The 21,220-nt window shown below is 42.5% G+C and overlaps 1 protein-coding gene across 1 annotated transcript in view; it reads left to right on the top strand.

Moving 5' to 3' along the window:
- The window catches only part of eIF2A (eukaryotic translation initiation factor 2A), a 41,884-nt gene that overhangs the window by 7,157 nt on the left and 13,507 nt on the right, over positions 1–21,220 (top strand). The window contains exons 3-12 of the mRNA XM_072286488.1: positions 1,320–1,394; positions 1,472–1,590; positions 3,083–3,179; positions 3,897–3,979; positions 4,576–4,676; positions 5,305–5,422; positions 6,961–7,077; positions 10,488–10,556; positions 18,540–18,641; positions 20,127–20,301. Of these exons, the coding sequence (XP_072142589.1) occupies positions 1,320–1,394; positions 1,472–1,590; positions 3,083–3,179; positions 3,897–3,979; positions 4,576–4,676; positions 5,305–5,422; positions 6,961–7,077; positions 10,488–10,556; positions 18,540–18,641; positions 20,127–20,301 (1,056 nt within the window). The remainder of the gene's footprint in view (positions 1–1,319; positions 1,395–1,471; positions 1,591–3,082; positions 3,180–3,896; positions 3,980–4,575; positions 4,677–5,304; positions 5,423–6,960; positions 7,078–10,487; positions 10,557–18,539; positions 18,642–20,126; positions 20,302–21,220) is intronic.

Below are 21,220 nucleotides of genomic sequence, written 5' to 3'. Positions count from 1 at the left end.
ACGTAAAACCCCATAATATAATTTTTTTTTAAGTGCCATGCTTCCTAAAATGTTGGCAACACTAGACTGTAATGGTTAAACATGTACGATTGAAAACTAGATCTGTCAATGACAAAGTATAAATTTCACTAAATTTCACTGATGCAATTTGCAGCCTTTTTAATTGCAATGGCAATCGGGTAATCCGCTAAGGAGGCAAACTTTACAGTATACGTGCCACTTGGGCCCGCTCTGAGTATGCATACTCTGCCCAGTCGTGAACGTGAACTTCTGTATAACCGTCAATGAATATTTTCCGACAAATCAACATGTCATTAACATATTAAATAAAAGAATGTGTCATCGTTTATTGGTCTGTGGCCTCATAAGCGGCATCTACCTAACCTCCCTCCCACCCGGAAGGAGCCAGGTGGGAGGGAGGTTAGGTAGATGCCGCTAACTTAACCTCCGCTTCTCTTGGAAGGAGTCCTCCGTGTCAGGCTTTGTGGTAAAGCATACCACAAACAAACATGTATTGAAGAAGTCAAAGGGGAAATTATATGTAGGGTAGTACAGCTGTTGTGGTTGGCGTGGGGCTATATATATAGAGAGAGAGAGATTAAGAGAGAGAGAGAGGTGTGACTTGCCCCCCCCCCCCCCTTACTCGATATATAGTTGGTACGCCACTGGACAAGAAAGAAAGAAGGAATAACCGACGTGGTTGCTTAGTGGTTTTGGCATTACGCTGTTAAGCATGAGGTCACAGGGTCAAATCCCCTGACGGCAGCGGCATTTCGATGGCGGCAAAATGCAAAAATGACTTTATACTTGACGTAATAGTTCTGCGAAAACTCGTTGAGCTATTGTACTTACATTTAGGTGCATGTTAAAGAACCCCAGGTGGTCGAAATTGATCTAGAACCACCCCACTACAGAGTGCCTCATAATCAGATCGTGGTTTTGGCATGTAAAATCCGAGAATTTAATTGTTTTTTTTTTAAGGAGAAAAAAGAAGGAAACAACACGTGGATTCCATCCCTCTTTCTTGTCCTGTCATCTGTGCTATTCACCATGCTATTCATAAATCAACTAGACCACTTGTGTACTCGACTAGTGAATTAGCCTAACAGCATTTGCTATGATTCTACTTTTTTAAAGAGCATTCTAAAGTGCAGCTTGCTTATCAATCAAACAATGTTGCTGTCTCCCGAAAAAAAAAAAAAAGATTTTGGCAGTTTTCATTGCGTCAGGGTCTTGTACACAAGTTGTGCTATGGAACAATGCTTTATGTGAAAAGGCACCATGTGTGAATCATGCTTGGGAAATATTTCTAATTTCAGAGACACCACACGATCCTGCAGAGTTATTGCCTTCAGCAAGGATGGGAAACTTTTTGCTTGGAGTAATGAGGAGAAGTATGTTTGTACTGGCCAGCTGCTTTTGTATCCTTATCGTTTCTTCATGGTCAATGATGGCACACTTGTTTGTGCAGAGTACAGGTTGTTGCTCTACCATCATTCGAAAAAGTGCTTGAAGTTCCCAAGCCAAAGACATTGTATCTGGAGTTCTCGCCAAAGGGAAGTATCTTGTGCACATGGGAGCAGTACACAGGTATGTGTCAATTCATTACTTATGCTAGCAAATATAGCCACAACTTCTAAACGCATCCTTGCATGAAGCTGTATAACTGCAGGACACAGTGCAAGAAAAAAAGAAAAAGAAAAACAATGCTCATGGCAGTGTGTATGTGCCTGTTGTTGCTTTGTCTTAGGTATTATGCCGGTGTCACATGTACACTTCTGATCGCAAACAGGGCCGATCCGGATTAAGTTTGATCTGCATCCGTGTGCAGCTACACGGTCACTGTCAAATCGTGATCTCAATTCAATGATTGTAAATCATGATAAAAAAACATGATCACGATTGCAGGCTGACAACTGTGCCCTCTGCGCAGTATTCTAGAAATGCTAAAAACAAAGTGATGGCAGCTCAATAAAAAATGTTTAAGAACCTTTTTATCAGCAATAGTAAGTTGTAAAATTGAAATATTGTTCAAATTTAATCGTATCTTGTAAATCTACATTTGTAAACAAGGCATAATGCCATTCTGAGAGTCTCAGATGATCAGCATACAATAATAACTAAACCTAAATTGTTGGAAAGTGTAGCAGCCACCATTGTTGATCACAATCAAGAAATCCGATCCAGTTTAGCCCCGATTGTGATCAGAAATGTACATTTGACACTGGTATTATATATTTCTTTGCATTGAACTGAAAGTCATGGCTGATGAATATTTAGCATGTAGCGTTGCCTTGCCAAATGACATGTTGCTTGTTATGTAACAGCATTACTTAGTTGGCAGTACCTTGCTGCGAGATGCATGTTCTGGCTGTTTGGGAGGACCAGCTCAAATGCAGCCTTGCTTGCTAGGGTAAACCCACCGGCACATAATTTATCAACATTATCATGCCATGCCGAACTATAAATTTTGAGCTCTATATGAGGCCCCCATGACAGGATGTAACCCCGTTCAACTCACTTATAGGTTCTCAGAGCTCATATTTGAAGATTTTATGTTATCAGGAGTACTTATTTCTCGTTAAATCAATAAAAGCAACATAACATGTGCATATCTGAAAAAACAGATTCTGTCGCCAGTTTTGAACACATATTAAAGAATGAATTTTACTTTATTCTTTTCACTTAACATTTTGCTCCTTCTATTCCGCTGTGTGTTTCATTTTGTCTACAGTTGTGCAGTTGCAACATATAATTTAACTGAGTTTTAATGTAATTATTGAAACTTTGTTAGTTGAGTAAGTGAGCCTTGTTATTTTATCATTCTTCTTATGTCCATCTGTTCCAGTGATGAAGGTACAGAATGGCATTATGTGTTAAATGCAATAAAAAGAAAAAGAATGTGCTGAACTTGAGCGTACAATGAAAATGTGTGAGTGTTAATGTGCAATTGGGGTGTTTGCTTACATGTTCATCTAATTTCATTGTTTTGCTTGGCATGCATAACCAATTCTGTGCTTCATGCAAGATCTTCACAGTGCCACTATTATGCCCTTTGTGAATTAAAAGTTGTATCCTCTAGGCTCCAAGGACTCTCAAGAGCAGCCTAACATGTTTGTTTACGATATCAAGACCAAAAAGTGCCTTCGATCCTTCGTGCAGAAGAAACAAAGTTCATGGTAAGATGTTTTCAATGCTTTTGTTTTTATAATAGCATAAACTTGCAATATGTTGTACCATTTTTCGGTGCTTTCATTTACCTAAAGCAAGCTTGAGGTTTGCTATAGAGGCAGCTCTCATCTATATGTATGTCATGTGGAGGTGCATTTTTGATCGCTATTGGTTGCTTTGCTCAAGCTGTAGAAGGAAGCCAATTGCTGCCGAGAAATTTTACTGAATATGCACCGTTCGGCACACATGTTACTCTTTGCAGCCCCTTCTGAGTATAGCTGAAATTGCTTAGGTTTGTTGGCGTTGCACGTTCTGGATGCATGATGATTTCTCGGCCATATAGAGAGCCATAGAACAGTTATGCGATTCTTTCTTTTAGAATTGTGCCCCTTTTTCTGCTTGCATATTCACATTCTCATTTGGCAGGGTGGCTTTCTTGCAAAGTTAGTTGCTTCATGCTTGAGTTTGTTCAAGTTCGCAGTGTGAAAGTTGAAGGGGTAAAAAAAAAAAAACTTTTAAGTTTATAGCATGGTTCTGAATTTAACAAGAGGCATTTCCTTGATTTGATAACCTTAAATTAAGAAGTAGCATGTCTGTGCAAACATGGTGCCAGTGCCATGATAACACTAAAGCTAATACTTTTAATGTGTTTATTAGTTAATATTCATGCCAGTAACTAAGTGAAAGTATTACTAACTAGCTTGAGTCCCTTTGACATCTTTCAGGCAGCCCCAGTGGACTGATGATGAGAGCATTTGTGCACGGAGCATGAACAATGAGGTTCACATCTTTGAAAGCAACAATTTTGGTAAGTTGTAGAGACTCGGCCGATGACAAAGTCGTTCGTTGGAGCAGGGCTTCCAGGCATGGCATTCAGAATCACTCCAGCTTAGAGTATTGTAAAATTGTAAAATTACTCCAGAGAATCTTCCCTGTACCTGTTTTCAATGGTCGTTTTTGTCATCCTGACAAATTTCTGCACTGTAATTGATGGCTATAAATTAAGGTTTTGTTGGCATTACAGTATAGTCTGATTGAACACTAACCGTTTTGCAATTCTCACTGAGGTAGGTGGGCCAACTTTGTGTTGACGATTTTTACGAGGATGTAGCTTACTCATTAAAGCCAAGTGAGGGCCTAGCCAGGTCTGTGAAAAGTTGTCCTTCCTTTTAAAACTTGATGTCATGTATTCTTGTTGGTGCTGCTGTTACGGTGCAAATGTCTGTAATCTGCAAATAATTCTTATATTCTTCCCAAATATACTGATGATGACTGAATATTTATAGCTCTCAAGCCTCTGTACTTCCTTTTATTGAGTCAATGGAATAGTCATAGAGCAATCTCTTTCTCTTATGGAACGACAGCAATTTTAATAAATCAATTTGTTGGTGCATGTCACCATAGAAACCTTCAGCCACAAGATCCATCTTCAGAAGCTTGCAGAATTTAGCCTGGCTCCTGGTGACAAGCCCCACCATATCGCATGCCATGTTCCTGGCACAAAGGTATGACTGGATTCTGTGCCAGTTTATTGTATACATGCACAGTCAGGGGTGGTATCAGCATCCCATTTTTCAATCAGTCTATTCAACTCTACAATTATAAAAAAAAAAAGATGCTAAAAAGTAAAGCACCACCCAGGCAATGTTCACAGAACTACAGTATGTTCTGGCCTTCATGTAAAATTAAGTATAAAATGAACCTAAATATGCTTCACAGCTTAAAATGAAACAACTAACTGTTGCCTTATATATATTAAAGTTCTAGATTGAAAGATAAGGCATATGCATTTCAGAGCCACATATATTTATAGCCACATATTTTTTAAGTGGGAGTTCAATATTTGTCTGGTCTGAAATTTCACTGATTTCTGAAACCTTACTGTTTCTTTTCACATTGAAGCAATACTGCTTTAGTGGTCACTAAAATATTTTTCACCTTGACAACTTGTGTGTATGCTTGCTTCATGTACAAGTTCCCTATGTTCTTTGGCCTGGCTTCTTGTTCACTTAGAAAAGGGTCGAAGTGCTAGTGCTAGCTATGTCATGTTTTTATTTGGCATGGGAAATTGGTGCAATGCTTATGAACTTGCTTGTGGATTTCAGTTAACTCAGACCCAGTCTGAACTTACAGGGCCAGCCATCCTTTGTAAGGGCATTCAGGCATCCAAGCTATGACGGTCCAAATGCAGGCATTGCAAACAAGAGTTTTTACAAGTCAGATAAGGTGGACTTCTTTTGGAACAAGAAAGGTTAGTGCACAAATGTCATTTGTCATTCTGTCATCAAACTCTTTATTGCTTTCTTTAGCTAATTTGTTTTTCTCAAGCACTTTCTTCAGTTGAACAACTGCCTTTGTGTAATGTTTATATCACACGCTGTAGTGGTTGATGTGAACCGAAGTGTGTGCCAAAATAAACAAATTTTATAGTGCATGCTGCTTAATACATTGGTCTGTCTGGGACTGCTTGGTCACTTGGATGTGTAGTAAATTTGGTAGCTAACTTGTTAATGAATTTCGTAAACTACAATGAAGTCATGATGCTGAGTTCGTCTTGCCTGTCCGTGGTATGCTCACAGGCTAAATGAAATCATGGCACTGTGCTTATTTGTAAAGGTCCCGCAGAATGGGCCCACTCAACAGGAATGCTTCACTTGCATGGTGGCAAGTAACATTGAGGTTTAGACATTTCCGAATAAAATGTTCAGTGTTTGTCTGTCCTGTTGTGGTTGGGCATCGTGGGCACATCTTGACTTGGTCAAATTGTTTTAGTCACTGTTGAATTGCATACCATTGTTGCTGAGTATGCATGTTGCTTTAACATGTGTCTTCGGGCTTTTTCATTCTGTTGCTGGGATTTTTTTTTTTTTTATTCTGGCTGGTGTGCATTAGGATCTACGTCTTCCAATTGGTCTGTTGGTCATCTAGGGAGTTGAAGCACAGCCATATCAGGGTCACCTGCCTAGCAATGGTAATGGCTGGGCTGACACTAATATTTTGCATAGATCCCAGTAAACCGTCTATACAACAAGCTGTGTGCTATCCCTCACAGTGGCCAAATTCTTGATTATGGCTTTCTGCCTTGGACGTTCAGGGTTGCTTCCTCGTAGTTCCAACTCTTCTCGCTTGTCATGTTCAGTTTCCTGATCTTCCAACTCAACAGTCTGTTGTACACCACTGGTATTTAGCTGCTATGATGACTGCTTTTTTCTCAGGTCCTTGTGCAGACCCTAGGAAGGGTGAGGGGATACCTTCAGCCATCTTGTGATCCATCTCATTATCTGGCAGACTGGCTTGATGAAACAGTCACTGGCTTTGGACTTGTCTTTCTCGCTTTCACACTTGCACCTTGATTGGCCACTGTGTATGAGTTTGTACACAATATGTATAGTGCGACATGATAGCTTCTATTGGATCCAGTATGTATGCAATGGCGAAGTCTGTACCTGTGTGGTTCTGCGCTTCATCGCTCAGCACCTGAAGGATCATCAATAAATGTGTTTTTTTTTTGTTGACAGATTGCTATGTAAATGCACCATAAGAACACCAAATATAGTAAAGGTTCAGTAATAAGTCTATTATTACTGTTTTATTTTTTAAAGACTAAATTGACCCAGTGTAAAAGTATCTCTTCTTTCTTTCTTTGTTTTGTCACTTTTGGTTTTATGTCATGCTATATTTGTTAGGCTGAATGTTGTAGTTCTGGTGGTGCACCTAACTTGTCCGTGCTAGTTTTTGTTATAATCGTTCTTCTAGCTGCAAAATGTTGTTACATGTGTTTCTTGCCAGGCACTGGCCTGCTGCTGCTGACGAGCACTGATGTGGACAAGACAGGAGCTTCTTACTACGGTGACCAGGGGTTGCATTTCCTACGAACTAATGGAGACACGGCCATGGTGAAGCGAGGCAAGTGTTTATGTGTACGCACATTACTCTCCTTGCCTACGTGGTTGCCTTCACAATGTCTAACCCTTATACTCATTTAAGCCTTTGAGGGTTGATGCTGTAAATATACGGTGCCGTGAACAAGTCCCAAATGGTTGATGCTGTCTGTTTACGGTGCCGCCTGTATGTTTGAAAAACATGCCAATTTTTGAACTCTTTGCTGCCCAACAAGTGCTGCCACCCTGTGTTGACACAAGGAATTAATTTTTTTGCTCAGCAGGCTTGGATCCACTGCTTCATTAAACTGGCATTTCAGCGACCATTCACGCATCCGCTCGTGCGAGGGTGTGCGGCAGTTAGTTTTGGTTTCATCTCGCGGGCTGTTTCCGGTCATCGCACTCACTAAAACTGATGTCCGTCTGGTTTGTAACCTCTGAACGGGTCAACACTAGATACTTGCTCATCTGTTGTTCACAGGGTTGTGGTTACATCTGTTGACAGACAGACGGTGGTATATACAGACAATGCGACCATATACAAACAATGCTGCCATGCCTGCATTTCTTTTCTCGAGACTCTGCTCACGAAGACTGATCGCCCTTAATTGGTGACAGAACGGAGGATTACTGCAAGTTTCTGACTCGTTTTGTTTTTCTGACAGATGCACAATCATAGAGATTTCTTGCCTACACTTGCATACACGGTTCGATTACGCTATTACGATTACGATTACACTTGCTCTGCTGCAAGTGAGTCAAGCGGCGATTTTTCCAATGTGAACAACTACCCAAGTGCCAAATCAGAATATACATCTATTTCAGTGTATCAACTTTTTTATTCTTAATGTAAGTATTTATGGAAGCCCATCTGTATTCATAAATAAGTAATGCATGTTTATCTACGGAAAAGATTTTTTTGTTACTTTATGGTAACTAGAAAAAAATTGCAGTCAATTTTTTTCAATATAGGTCAGTCTGAAGATTTTAAATGTGCAGTAAAAAAATTTTACACTGTGGGGTCACATTGGGCGAAATAAATTGACCCTCAAAGTGTTAAAAGCCCTTAGTGTTCCCACTGAAACTTCAGAGAAAAAAAATCCAGGAAAACTTTAAACACTTCTTTATATTTTATGCAAGATAACATGTGAAAGGAATAACTTGGCCTTTGGGCTCTTTGAGTTTTGATAACTTTATTTGACAGCTAATTATCAATCCAGAAGAATGAAGTGTATTATATCCAGAGAGGCAAACCATTTAAATAGCCAAGCCTGATTGTAACAAAGTCTTACCTGATATGTAAATGCCTTCGTCGTACCTGATATGTAAATGCCTTCGCTATATCTAATATCAATATAAGCATATATTCATTACATGCTGATATTTGCAAGAAACATTTTGGATTTACTTCGTTATACCCTGTCGAACATTACTTTAAGGTTCAAAATAGCAAGGCTTGTCTTTATTTCTCTCCTTTCTTAATACATGTGCAGTACCTACTCCTAAGCTTCGATTTTTCTTGCAAAGTTATGTGCCAGTATGAAATCTCCAAACATGGTAGTGCATCTGCAGAAACGGGACTGCACAGAAACCAAACATTGCCTTTGTGTTGAAGGATCACATTTGGTGGCGTCACGATTGATAGGTAGTAGTTGGTACTTATGGGCTTTAGCATTAACCCTCTAAGGGTCAATCTTTTTTGCCAAATGTGACTCCCCAGGGTTGATATTTCTTTATTGCAGATTTAATATCTTCAGAGTGAGCTATTTTTAAAAAATTACTGCAATTTTTTAAAAGTGACCATAAAGTGACAAAAAAGTTTTTTACATAGGTAAGCATGCATTGTTTATTCATGAATACAGATGGGCTTGCATAAATACTTACAGTAAGAATAAGAATGTAAATACACTGGAATTGATGCATTCCGATCCAGCACTCAGGCAGGAGTCCGCATCAAAGGAATTGCCACTTGACTTACTTGCAGAAGAGCAACCAGCACGCAAGTCCATAGCATAATTGAACTGTGTATGTGAGCGCATGCAAGAAAATGAGATGGTTGTGTGCCCCTCAGAAAAACCAAACCTGTCAGGAACTTGCAGTAATACTTCACCCCATCGCCAAGCCCATTGCCATCCCAGCGCCAACCCATCGCCCCATCGTGAGTGACAAGAAAAAATATCCAGGCATGGAAGTGTTGTTTGTATGCAGCTGCATTGTTTGTATACACTAGTGCCCGCCTGTGAATGGATGTAATTGTACCCCTATGAGCAATAAACGAGCGAGCATCCAGTGGTGGCCCTTTGAGAGATTAAAAACCAGATACACATCAGTTTCATTTGCAAGTACGACAAATGAAAACAGCCCGTGAAACAAAATCAAAACTAAGCACTACGCACACGCGGATGCGTTACCGATAGCTGGCATGTTGGTGAAAAGAAATCATGGAATTAAAACCAAGAGTCTCCTGAGCAAAAAAAAAAAAAATAAAGAAGAAAAAACAATATTTCTTGTATCCACACTGGGTGGCAGCAATTTCTGGACAATAGAGAGCTGAAAAATCGACTCGTTTTTCAAGTATACTGATGGTGTTGTAAATATATGGTATCGACCATTTGGGACCTTTTGGCGGCACTGTATATTTGCATCTCTGAACCTCAAAGGGTTAATAAAGTGAGCATGCAGCTATCTTTTGCTTGCCTCTATTGATGCGGCTCAAGTGGCACACAAAACAACACAGAACTGAATGCAGTAGCTGTTAGCTAATGCATTCAACTTGTTGATTACAGAAAGAATTGCAGCTATCCACAACTTCTTCAGAATTGCATGAAGCAATTGTTCCATTGTACGACTCGGGTTGCTAAGTCATGTGAAGAGGTACATTGCAGTGGAGCTGTTTAGCGTAGTCATTGATTCAGGGCTGCTGAGTTTATGTCGCCTTGCCTGTGTCAGCGGTTGCATGTCTGTTATAGGGGCAGAAAACAATAATTGTTTTAATTATCCCTTGTTTGATCCTCTTATTCGTGAAATGCTACCGCAAAATGCATAGATTACAGAAACTCATTGCTTTCCCAAAGGCTTGCTTACAATGAGCAAATATATCCTTTTTGTCACCTCTGGACCTTGAGGACATGTGGGCAGCTGTACAGTGTATGTCACTTTTGATGGTAACAAACATGAGTCATTTCGTGTTAAATTAACTTTTAGATTTGAGTTGGTAATTGAATAAATGTGACTTTCAAGTAACTTCTTGAATTTTAACCTTTTAATCTCACCTTTTTACCTTTATAAGAGTTACTCAATGTGAACAAAAACAGCTGGTAAGGCTCAAGTGCAAGCCTGAAGTAGTTGTTAAAATAACAGCTAGCAGAGCTCAGATGGCCTGATTACTCTGTGAAAACAATGTGCTAAAAAAAGATGTCTAATGTTCTGTTCCAGGCAAAGATGGACCTGTGTACAGTGTGGAGTGGAGCCCTGAGTGTGACCACTTTTGTGTTGTTTATGGATGTATCCTTTTGTGCGCAAGAACTCTATTACATTAAGGAAATCATGTGTCACGAACTCTGTGTTGGAAAAAGCACATATAAGGAACAACAAATGTTCGTCATTAGTAGGCTAAGAAGAGTAACAAACACAACAAAGGCCCCCACTACATACTTCGTTGTCAAGGACATTCGATAGGTGAACAGTTGTATAGACTGTGCCGTGCCCAATACACCTCGCACCATGACAGCACATGCAGCGCTGTCGATCAAACACTGTCCATCATTCAGCCACTGAATACCATGTACGTCTACGTCACGCACTAGGCTAACATATTCTTATCTGAGCGATGGTGACCTTGTTCACTTGAGTCCACTACACTGTCCACAGATGGCAACGATCCACTTGCACTGCAACTTCAAGTGAGCACTCAGGCTTGGCCAGTTGTTGAAACATAATTACAATACAGTGGAACTCCGTTGATACTACGTTCCTTGCCGTTGCGTTTTCCTGGCTGCTGCGTTGCATTTTTTCGGTCCCGACCTAAATCTCATTGACTCCCATGTATTATGTTCCCATTGGACATGTCGCCATTCTGTAATGTTCCTGCATCTTACGTTGTGTTTGGATGTGGTAGCGACATCAATTTAGCGGTGCAGAGGGAAATTCGCTTTCACACTTTGCAACAAGCGACCGAAGTTTGCAATAAGTGACTGAAGGTGCACAAGCCAGGCACTACACAGAGCTGTTGGCAAAAGCACCAAAAAAAGTGTGCTTCAGCTAGAACTTACTGGTAACCACACATACTGGTTCAAATCCGCTGAGCACACGGCTACCGTTATTTTGGGGCCTTCAAGGGTCTCATTTCTGTTGCATAATCACCTGTTCTCTCCAGTCAGTTTTTATGCAGTACAGCCATGTTATGTGGTGAAGCATATGTAAAATATTGCAATGAAGCATAGAGTGTAAAGGGGCCACTGTTATGGAACATTGTATGCATGCACCCTCTTTGGTCACAGTACGAGCACCGGGATGTCTAATAACTAGTGGCAGCTGTTCAGAGCTGTTTCTGATGTTGCTTTGGTGATTGTCTCCCTTCCTCATAGTTACATTTTCTCGGCTGTTGCACTTTTGTCCCCGCAGTTCCTTGAATAATGTATCAATGGGACTCTACAGTACTGAAAGATCGCCACAATTTGGTAGTCTTTCTCGCACATTCTTGAATCAGGTTTCTTTCATTCTTTTTTTTTTTTTTTTTTTTTTTTTTTTTTGATAAGAAAACATAGGAAGCTAGGCTATGTCAGAGCCAGCTAACCCAAAATCTCAAATTTGATACTCAAGCAACAATAAAAAAAGGAAGAGACAGGAGAAAATATCAAAAAGTACGATACGCACACAAATATGAGTGCACAAAGATTGTCTCATCTATGGGCACCAGCACTGAAAACAGTCCAGTAACTACAGGTCGTCCACCCATTATACTGGAGTGATAGAGTCCACACAAGTCTCTTGTCTTCAGCATTGTGCTCAAGCTGCCACATGATGTCTATCTCAGTGACTCATGGCTGGGACAGACCTGCCGCCATTTATTGATATGTTCCTGAGCATCTACCGCTGCTCTAAAGGCAAAGCAAGCTTTCTTTTGTTTGTCTGGCTGCTGCCAATTTCAGTGGCCAAAAGTTTGCACCGACTGTTGTAGCTCTGCTATTCCGCCACTACCCTGTTGTAGACTGCCTCACTCAAAAACGCATAACAAATGTCTAATGGATTTCACTCTACTTCAAGTTTTTCCACAGACTTTGATTTTCTTGTGTGCACCTGTAGAAATTGTGGTGCTCCACAATATTCAGCCACTTAAGCATGCATTGTGTTAGGCACAACTTTTTTGTTTGCTGGTAACTTTTCTTTTATGGCCTGTGTGGAAATGCCAAGGTGCTAAACGTCACATAGGTGCTGATACAAAGCAGTGTGATAAATATCTCCGTATCTTGCTCATTGTGCAACTTAAAGGGGCCCTGAAACACTTTTTGAACATACCGTATTTACTTGCGTAACGAACACACTCGCATAATGAACGCAGCCCCCACTTTTCCAATCAACAAGTGTGTTTTTTTCTTTTTCTCGCTTAATGATCGCACCCTGAACTAAGCTGTTGTGAAGTAAGAGAGACACGGTACGACTCGGCAGGTGCGATTGTGTGGATGCCAAATCATACCGTGTCTTCTACTTTTATTGTGATAGCACTTATATGGATGCTCCAGGCACATTTTTGCTGCTGCCGCCGTCTTCGTTGTTGCGCGCCACATGGTGTAGGAGTGAAAACGTGTGTGGGAAGCAGACGATCGTGGCTCAATCTTGCACGACATCTTTCTTTGCGCAAAAGGCCCCGGGAGGGAAGGGATGGGAGGGAGGGGCGGTGGCATTGTACTCTGGCAGCAACTGCGTATTGCACAACCGCGCCCGAGGAGTGCCGACGATCGCAGCTCAATCTCCTGCATACAAGGGAGGAAAGCGGAAAAGAAGTACATTGTCTTCCATCGCGCGCATGGCACCGAAGGGAGGGGGGAAGGCGGCATTTTACTCCGGCAGCAACTGCGCATTGTGCGGCCGCGGTGCGCCCTATCTTCAAAGCGATCTGCGTCGGGGGCTGAGTCGATGGCAGCTCATACCTTCGTGCGTGCTGCTTTCTCGCCACTCAGCTTGCATTGAAGTGAATGTTTGCAAGTTTATACGGCCGATAAAACTACTATCCTTACTTGTGTAGCTTTCTACACATTTGCTATGGCAATCGATGGTTCGCATTTCGGGGGAAACTGACTTTTCTAGAACTGGTCACAGAAAAAAAGAACGCTCAGAGTTTTAGCACACTCAGACTTCTGCAAACCCATTCGTATCCCACTCCTCGGTCCCTTAACAGGATAGACCCTGACCACTCACAGTTGTGCCCTAAATGTGGTCATGACTCGTGCTCTTTTGTACACATGCTCTGGCTGTGCCCAGCCCTTAACGCCCCCCGACCCATCACGAAAGAACAATGAGAGGAATCCCTCAAGAGCAGCAATCTCTACATTCAACTACAGGCTGTCCAGAGGGTCCACGACATTGCGGTGGGACTTCATCTCCCGGTCCCATCGTGGATAGAGCCACCAACTTGATCTTGCGGAGCCTTCGGCTCCCCTAGATCTCAGTTACTCAGGACTCAAATAAAGTTATTGTGATGTCATGTCAGAGTTTTACCCCGCGTAATGAACGCACCCCCCAACTTTGCAACTTTGCTCATATTTCTCGCGAAAAAAAGTGCGTTCATTATGCGAGTAAATACGGTAGTAAGAAAACGCCGATTTCTTGAAGAGGCCATTGTAAACATGTGAGCCAAATGTTATTGCGCTACTTGCAGCAAGGAATTTACAATCTTGTGTCAAGAGCAGTGAAATATTGCTTGCTCTTACCTCTGCAATGTCATCATGCAACGTCATTCCAAACGGCGATGGCCATCAACACCTATTGGCTGAGCCAGCCCTTGGGCTTCGCCTATTGTTCTTGTGAAAAAGAAAGATGGTACCTGGCATTTTTGCGTTGATTATCGCCACTTAAACAAGATCACGCACAAAGACGTCTACCCACTACCACGCATCGATGACGCCTTGGACTGCTTGCACGGAGCTAAATACTTCTCATCCATCGATCTTCGATCCGGCTACTGGCAGATTTCAGTTGATGAAATGGACCGCGAGAAGACAGCCTTCATCATGCCGGATGGCTTATATAAGTTCAAACTCATGCCCTTTGGCCTATGCAATGCTCATGTGACATTTGAATGTATGATGGACTCTCTTCTGCGGGGCTACAAGTGGACCACCTGTCTTTTTTACCTTGACCACATTATTGTTTTTTCTCCCACGTTCGGCAGCCACCTTACCCGACTCGTTGCAATTCTTGCAGTCTTCTGAAAAGCCGGCCTTCAACTGAACTCCACGAAGTGTCAATTCAGGTGCCGTCAGATAACAGTGTTGGGACGCCTCGTTGATGCATCCAGTGTCCAACCAGATCCGGAAAAAGTTCGCGCTGTACGCAGTTTCCCTGTGCCACGTTCTGCTTCTGATGTGTGCTGCTTCGTCCAGCCTGTGTTCTTACTTTCGCCGTTTCGTCAAAAACTTCGCCGACGTTGCTTAGCCTTTGACAGATATTCTAAAGAACACGCCATTCTCATGGGGCCTGAAGCAGGCTCACACGTTCGCCGCTCTCATCGGGTTTCTGACCACCCCTCCCATACTTGCCCACTTTGATCCTTCTGCACCCACTGAAGTCCACATTGACGCAAGTGGCCACGGCATCAGCGCTGTTCTCGCTCAACAGCAGAATGGTACCGAGTGCGTGATAGCTTACGCCAGCCGCCTGCTGTCACCTGCCGAGAGAAATTACTCCATCACCGAGTGGGAGTGCTTGTCTTTAGTTTGCTGTCGCCAAGTTCCAGCCATATTTGTACGGCCGCACGTTTTCGGTCGTTACAGACCACCATACCCTCTGCTGGCTGTCTTCCCTCCGGGACCTCCCAGGATGGCTTGGTCACTTGGCTTTGCAGCTCCAGAAATTTTCATTTGTTGTCAACTATAAGTCTGGACGTTTGCACAAGGACGCTGACTGCCTCCCACTTCACCCCGTGGTACCCCGTGATCCTGTTCCGCATGATCCGGGGACCTGCGCGATGGCTTTGACTGACATGACCGACATGCGTGCTGAACAACAACACGACGCATCCTTACAGTCCATCAACGCTGGAGTGCAATCTGGCAGCACCGACGGCACGTGCCGCATGTTCGTGCTGCACGACGGCATCCTCTACCGCCGCAATATCAACCCTGACGGACCCGAGTTGCTCCTTGTCCTTCCTCGTCAACTGCAATCCATCGTTCTCAAACAACTTCATGATGCACCGATGGCGGGACACCTTGGAGTTTTGCGTACATATGACCGCGTACGACGACGGTTCTTCTGGCCGGGTCTCTACCGCTCTGTGTGTCGTTATGTCGCAACTTGCGAATTGTGTCAGTGCCGTAAGAAACCTCCCCTGCTACCTGTCGGCCGACTCCATCCAATTGAAGTTCCCTCTGAACCGTTCTTTCGTGTAGGCCTTAACCTGCTTGGCCCTTTTCCGACAACTAGAGGGACTAAGTGGATCGGCATCGTTACTGATTACGCGACACGCTACGTGATAACAAAGGCGTTGCCGACTAGTTGCGCAACAGATGTCGCCAATTTTCTCCTTCACGACATCATTTTTCAGCATGGTGCACCTCGACAGTTACTTACAGACCGCGGTCGCTCGTTCTTGTCTCGAGTTGTGGACGACCTCCTCCGCTCTTGTGCCACTGAGCACAAGTTGTCCACCGCCTACCACCCACAAACGAATGGTCTTATGGAACGTCTCGACCGAACACTCACAGAGATGCTGTCGATGTACGTTTCCAAGGATCACCGCGACTGGGATGCCACGCTGGCCTACGTGACATTCGTGTATAACTCGTCCCGACATGACACTGCAGGATATTCACCCTTTTATCTTTTGTATGGCCCCGACCCCACATTGCCCTTTGACACCATCCTACCTTGTGTTCCACGCGTTGCCACTGAGTACTCTTGTGAAGTCATCGATAGCACTTACATGGCGCGTCAAATCGCCCGATCTCGCTTGTTAGTCTCGCAGCATCTGCAAAAAGAGCGTTAAGACCGGTGCCATCGCGATGTTCTGTTGGCCCTAGGTGCTTGGGTGCTGCTTTGGTCACCATGTCCTCGAGTCGGCCTCTCCCAGAAGCTTCTCTCTCGCTACACAGGGTCTTATGAAGTCCTACGTCAAGTTAACGACATCAATTATGAGATCGCGCCATTACAGTTTGATCCATCCTCAAGTCCGCCGCCTGTTGACATCGTGCACGTTTCGCAGCTGAAGCCATACTCCGCTCGCAATTCTTCGCCTACCATGCACCGAGACGGCGCTTCACCACCCGGGGGTCCTGTTACGAAAGGATGAACGAAGAGAGGAAGAAGAAGATCGCGAGACACTGGCTGCTGCAGGTTGTTGGTGGTCAGCCATCCTAACTACTCAGACTCATTTTGTATATATATTGTAAATATAATCTCCTATACTTCCAACATCCCCGTAACAATATATATGTCTGTGATCTTAAAAAGACAGCAACATCATTTCATCTTTGCATTGCCAGTCTACACACGACAAGTGTGCATAGCTGCGCATGACCTTCTAGATGACCGTGACGTGCTATGTAGCGTAGCCTACCGCTGCTGCCACGAGGTGCCGCGACGAGCTCGTTCACTGCTGAAACACTCAATTTCTGGGTGGTGCTTTGCCTCTGCTGTGTAGCTTCCAGCTAGCTAGTAGACACCAAAGGAAAAAGAAGGCTGCTCAGTGGTGCAATAACTACATCTAACTCCGCTTATACTTGAAGAAATTGAGAAATTTTTGCGGCATGAGATTTGTGAGGCAACATCCTTTAATATTGAGGTTATTCTATGATTTAGAAAAGTGTTTCAGGGCTCCTTTAACTAAAAAAATATCCCTCAAGTCACTCTATGGTCACTGTTTTGTTACTTCACCTTGGCAGAACTTGCACAAGCTGCCAATAAGTGGCGAGGTAATGTCCATGCTGTTTTCATCAGTTGTGCCTTCTTGATTTGCTTTATGTGATTTCGCAGTTCAGTGGGCTCTTGTTATGCACTTAAATATCAGTGATGTAGTTACTTTTGATCAGAATATTTGGGTGATATGAACATTGAAGAGGAGTCTTTGCCACAGTGATGCTAAATATTTAGTGCATGCTGTTTCTGGATGCCGTGAATGTCCTTAGCTGTAGTTAATTCATGATAAGAATTTCACAGCTGCTAAAATCGAGATCTCTCGCAGTCAGTGGATGGCTACCGTGCTGTGCAGCTAATAAATGAGCGTATGGAAATTGGTCTTACATGATGCTGGCAAGTCACCTGTACACTTAATAAGTGCTCATGATTCTTGCAATCAGTGCTGCGATTGTAGTAGAAGATATGAGCGTAAAGATTTACGCACTCTAGAACAGTTTCTTCAGCAAAATTGATGGAAGAAAGTTGCAGAAAACTATTAAACAGTTCTTCAAATGAAAGTAGTCGCCATGGGTGTGCAAAAAATGTCTTTCCTTCACTTTGGAACTGTTATTTTTATGCATACCGCGAATTTTTCAAAATACAGATATTTTCCAAGATCCTGAGCAAGCCATATAATAATTAATATTCTGCTGTATTCTCATTGCCGTTGTTAGATTCTCGACACACTGAGCTGTCGAGAAGTTTAATTGGTTGACTAGTTACTGGGCCAGCAAATCATAATATTACATGCCTCTTAATTTCAAGACATGCCTTAACAGAGGTGGCACTATATTGATCATGATCTTTGTAAGGATAGCGAGGCTACATAGCAAGACAATAACAGCTGTTGGTGGGTAATGCCACTTTAGCTTTAGAAGACAGCAACACTGAATGTCATAGCATTGATAAATGCAGTAAAAGGCAGCATGACAGTGAAAACAGAGAAAAATACAAGTAAGCTCAGAATTTTTGCAATCATTGTTTGTGCACATTGTGAGAAAATAACCGGTAAATTTAGGGCAGATGGAGCCCATTTGAGGACAAATTTACTAATGTTATGGGCAGAACTTTGCATTGTAAACATCTTAATTGTTGTATATTTCTTGTATACCCTGTACCTGCATGTTTTTACCACTTTTCATTGGCAAGAGCTGTTAAAGTTTCCTCAAGGACACTGAACAAATATGGCAAACCAGCAGTATGTTGCGATGCTGTTTTGCAGATAGAGATTTGTGAGGTCAAGCTCACAGTGCCCATGTGTATAACACTAAATAATGTCTGTTTTTTTTCCTATAAACAGTACAGCCCACATGCCTCTTCTTACACTTTGGCATGTGGGTCGGCTCTGCTTTCCTTAACATGTAAAATACACAGTCATGCCTGCAAAAGCCACTCTCTTCAACCTCAACTGTGATCCTGTGTTTGACATGGGTACTGGCCCAAGGAACAGCATCTACTACAATGTGCAAGGAACCCATATCCTTTTGCTCATTGTTACCCTGGTTTTGCTTAGAAAAGAAAAAAAGTTATGGTAATGACACGGAAAACTGGCACCTATAAAGGTGTCAGTTTTCATGGGGTCAGAAAGTAAGATCAGTTCACTACTTTTCAGTGCTATGTGTGGTGAACCTTTCTCTTTTATTCTTCTTTTTTTTTTTTTTTGGGGGGGGGGGGGGGTAATTGAACAGTCTGATGAGCTTTTTATTTCTACATCACATACAGACATATGCAAAAGTAATAATCCTGTCACACGGGCAAACTAAAGTGCACTTCAGCACGCTGAGTGTTACTTTGGTGGCGTGCTTCCACACGAGAAAGAAAAGTGTTCTTTCGAATTTTTGGCAATGGCAATCGGGAGCCAGAAGGCAAAGCATATATCTGTTAACTAAAGAATGCATGCACAAAAATAGTTAGTTATTGTTGGAAACATTTAGAATGAGCTCAATTGCAAGCGAAGTAATTTATTGCAACCTCAGTAAAAAGTTCAATCTTCATGAGCCAAGACGAGACAACAAGACCTGACCAGTACCAGTCCAAACGATGCGTTCCGTCAAACAACTGCATGGGCATTACTCGTTACATTACATATTATTAAGAATTATTCCTGACTCTGCTTTCTACATTACTTATTTTTGCTCTTTGCTAATGAGGCTACACACTTTGCCACCATGAAATGTTTGCCGGACACACTCGCTGAAGAGTGCACTCTGCAGTAAGTGACACTAAGCGTTCCCATGTGGCAGCCTGCGAATGAAATTAGTGTCAAAGTGCACTCGCCCAAAGGGCGCTTAGGTTTGCCCGTGTTACAGGGGTATAAGTCTCCCTAGCATTCTCAAACTGCAATTGGCCATAACTTTATGAAACAGTTACCATTCATTCTTGTTTACGACATGTGTAGTGACACATCTGAAGAAATTCTTCCAGTAGAAACAATGACATCTTTGCTAGCTGATTGAAAAATTGACTTCAAAACTGGAGGTCAGGATCTGTCATTTTTGCACGTGAGGGCGCATAATGTTGGAGGCCGAGAAACATCCAGAAAGCCACTAAAGAATGGCTTGATAAGGAGTGTGCTCCTTGTAGAAAGCAACCGTTACTGAATGACCAACCCTTGCACACGGAAAACAAGGAAAACCAGTGCCTTTTTCATTAGCACTGGAACTTCTGCATTGTTTGTTTGTTGCACAGCTGTAGTGGACAACTCATAAAGTTTCTGGCCAACTATAAGGCACAACGCTGCGCTGCAACAGGAGGCTAAGGAAAGGACATTTCTCAGAATCAACTGGCCAACTGCAACATGCTATTGGCAACGTGTAGTTGATACAGCTGCTCTAGTCCTTCTTCTTTCAAGTGGTTCTTTGGCTATATGTAATATAATAAGACATCTCTCGTGCCTCACCAATTGTTCACTTGTCTAAATTCCAATTTATGGCATTGCTGCGCCTTAACTCAACTGTGCACTCCTCATCCTCGCCGGCTTTGGGAACTTGAGGGGCAATGTTGAAGTGTGGGACGTTAAGGGCCGCAAGCAGGTGTCCAGGAGCCAAGCTTCTGACTCTACGCAACTATGCTGGTGTGCAGATGGTGAGCACTACCTGACAGCCACAACTGCTCCTCGTTTGAGGGTGGGAAACGGGTATGTGATGTACAAGGCGTTTCTGATGTTTTTTGGTCTTGCAGGAACAAGCAGAACAAACTTAATCGTTTGGGCGGGGGCTGTCTAAATAGCAATATTTCCTCATCGAAGTGAGTGCCATATATTTAAGAAAAATGACCTTCGAGTATTGAATCGAATGCATAATATTTTCTCGTTCCTAAACAAAGTGAAATGGGAAGGTTGTGTGCACTTTTTCCAGTAAGGAAGAAGAAAGCTTGCTGATGTCATTGTCATTTCATACATGTGCTGCCATTCGGAACTGGACATGCGGAGAGCCGAGCAGTGTGTAAATGAGAAACAACTAAAAAAGTGGTAGTATCTGGCGCACCATCACAATGGTCATAATGAAACACAGAAGCAACCACATAACTGGATGCATGCAGATCGTTCTCTTTGCTGCAGGAACAGTGTTTACAGCAACATGCATCATATCCAAGGGATGCAAAAGTGCAGCATGGACCAAATAGTACATTGTTTTACCTAAATAGGGAAAGCAAATTCATAATAAGCAGCCTAAAGGCACAACATTCTTCTTGAATGATGGAAAATTATTGAGCCGAAGTTAGTACAGTAACTCCATTGGTTTTCTCAGCAGTTGTCTCTGTGCAGCAACCGTGGCTTGCCTGCAGCAGGATGATTTGGAACATTCGGCACTTTCATCTGTCTTTCTCCATGTATACTTCATGCAATAAGGATTGTTATGCACTATATTCAGACAGAAATTAATATTCGACAACTTCGAATAATGAGTCCTCAAATTGAATACAAGTCAAATAACAAAGACAATTTGATTCATATTCTAAATTTCCAATATTCACACCCTTCTACATTTTTGGTAAGTGCAGCATAAGATGTCCCACGGGAGTGCGGTTCATTGTGACTGTGAACCAGGTGGACA

This window comes from Dermacentor andersoni, chromosome 2, assembly GCF_023375885.2.
Source record: "Dermacentor andersoni chromosome 2, qqDerAnde1_hic_scaffold, whole genome shotgun sequence".
Taxonomy (NCBI): domain Eukaryota; kingdom Metazoa; phylum Arthropoda; class Arachnida; order Ixodida; family Ixodidae; genus Dermacentor; species Dermacentor andersoni.
Note: the sequence above shows the minus strand (reverse complement) of the source record. Positions and strands in the feature narration are given on the sequence as shown.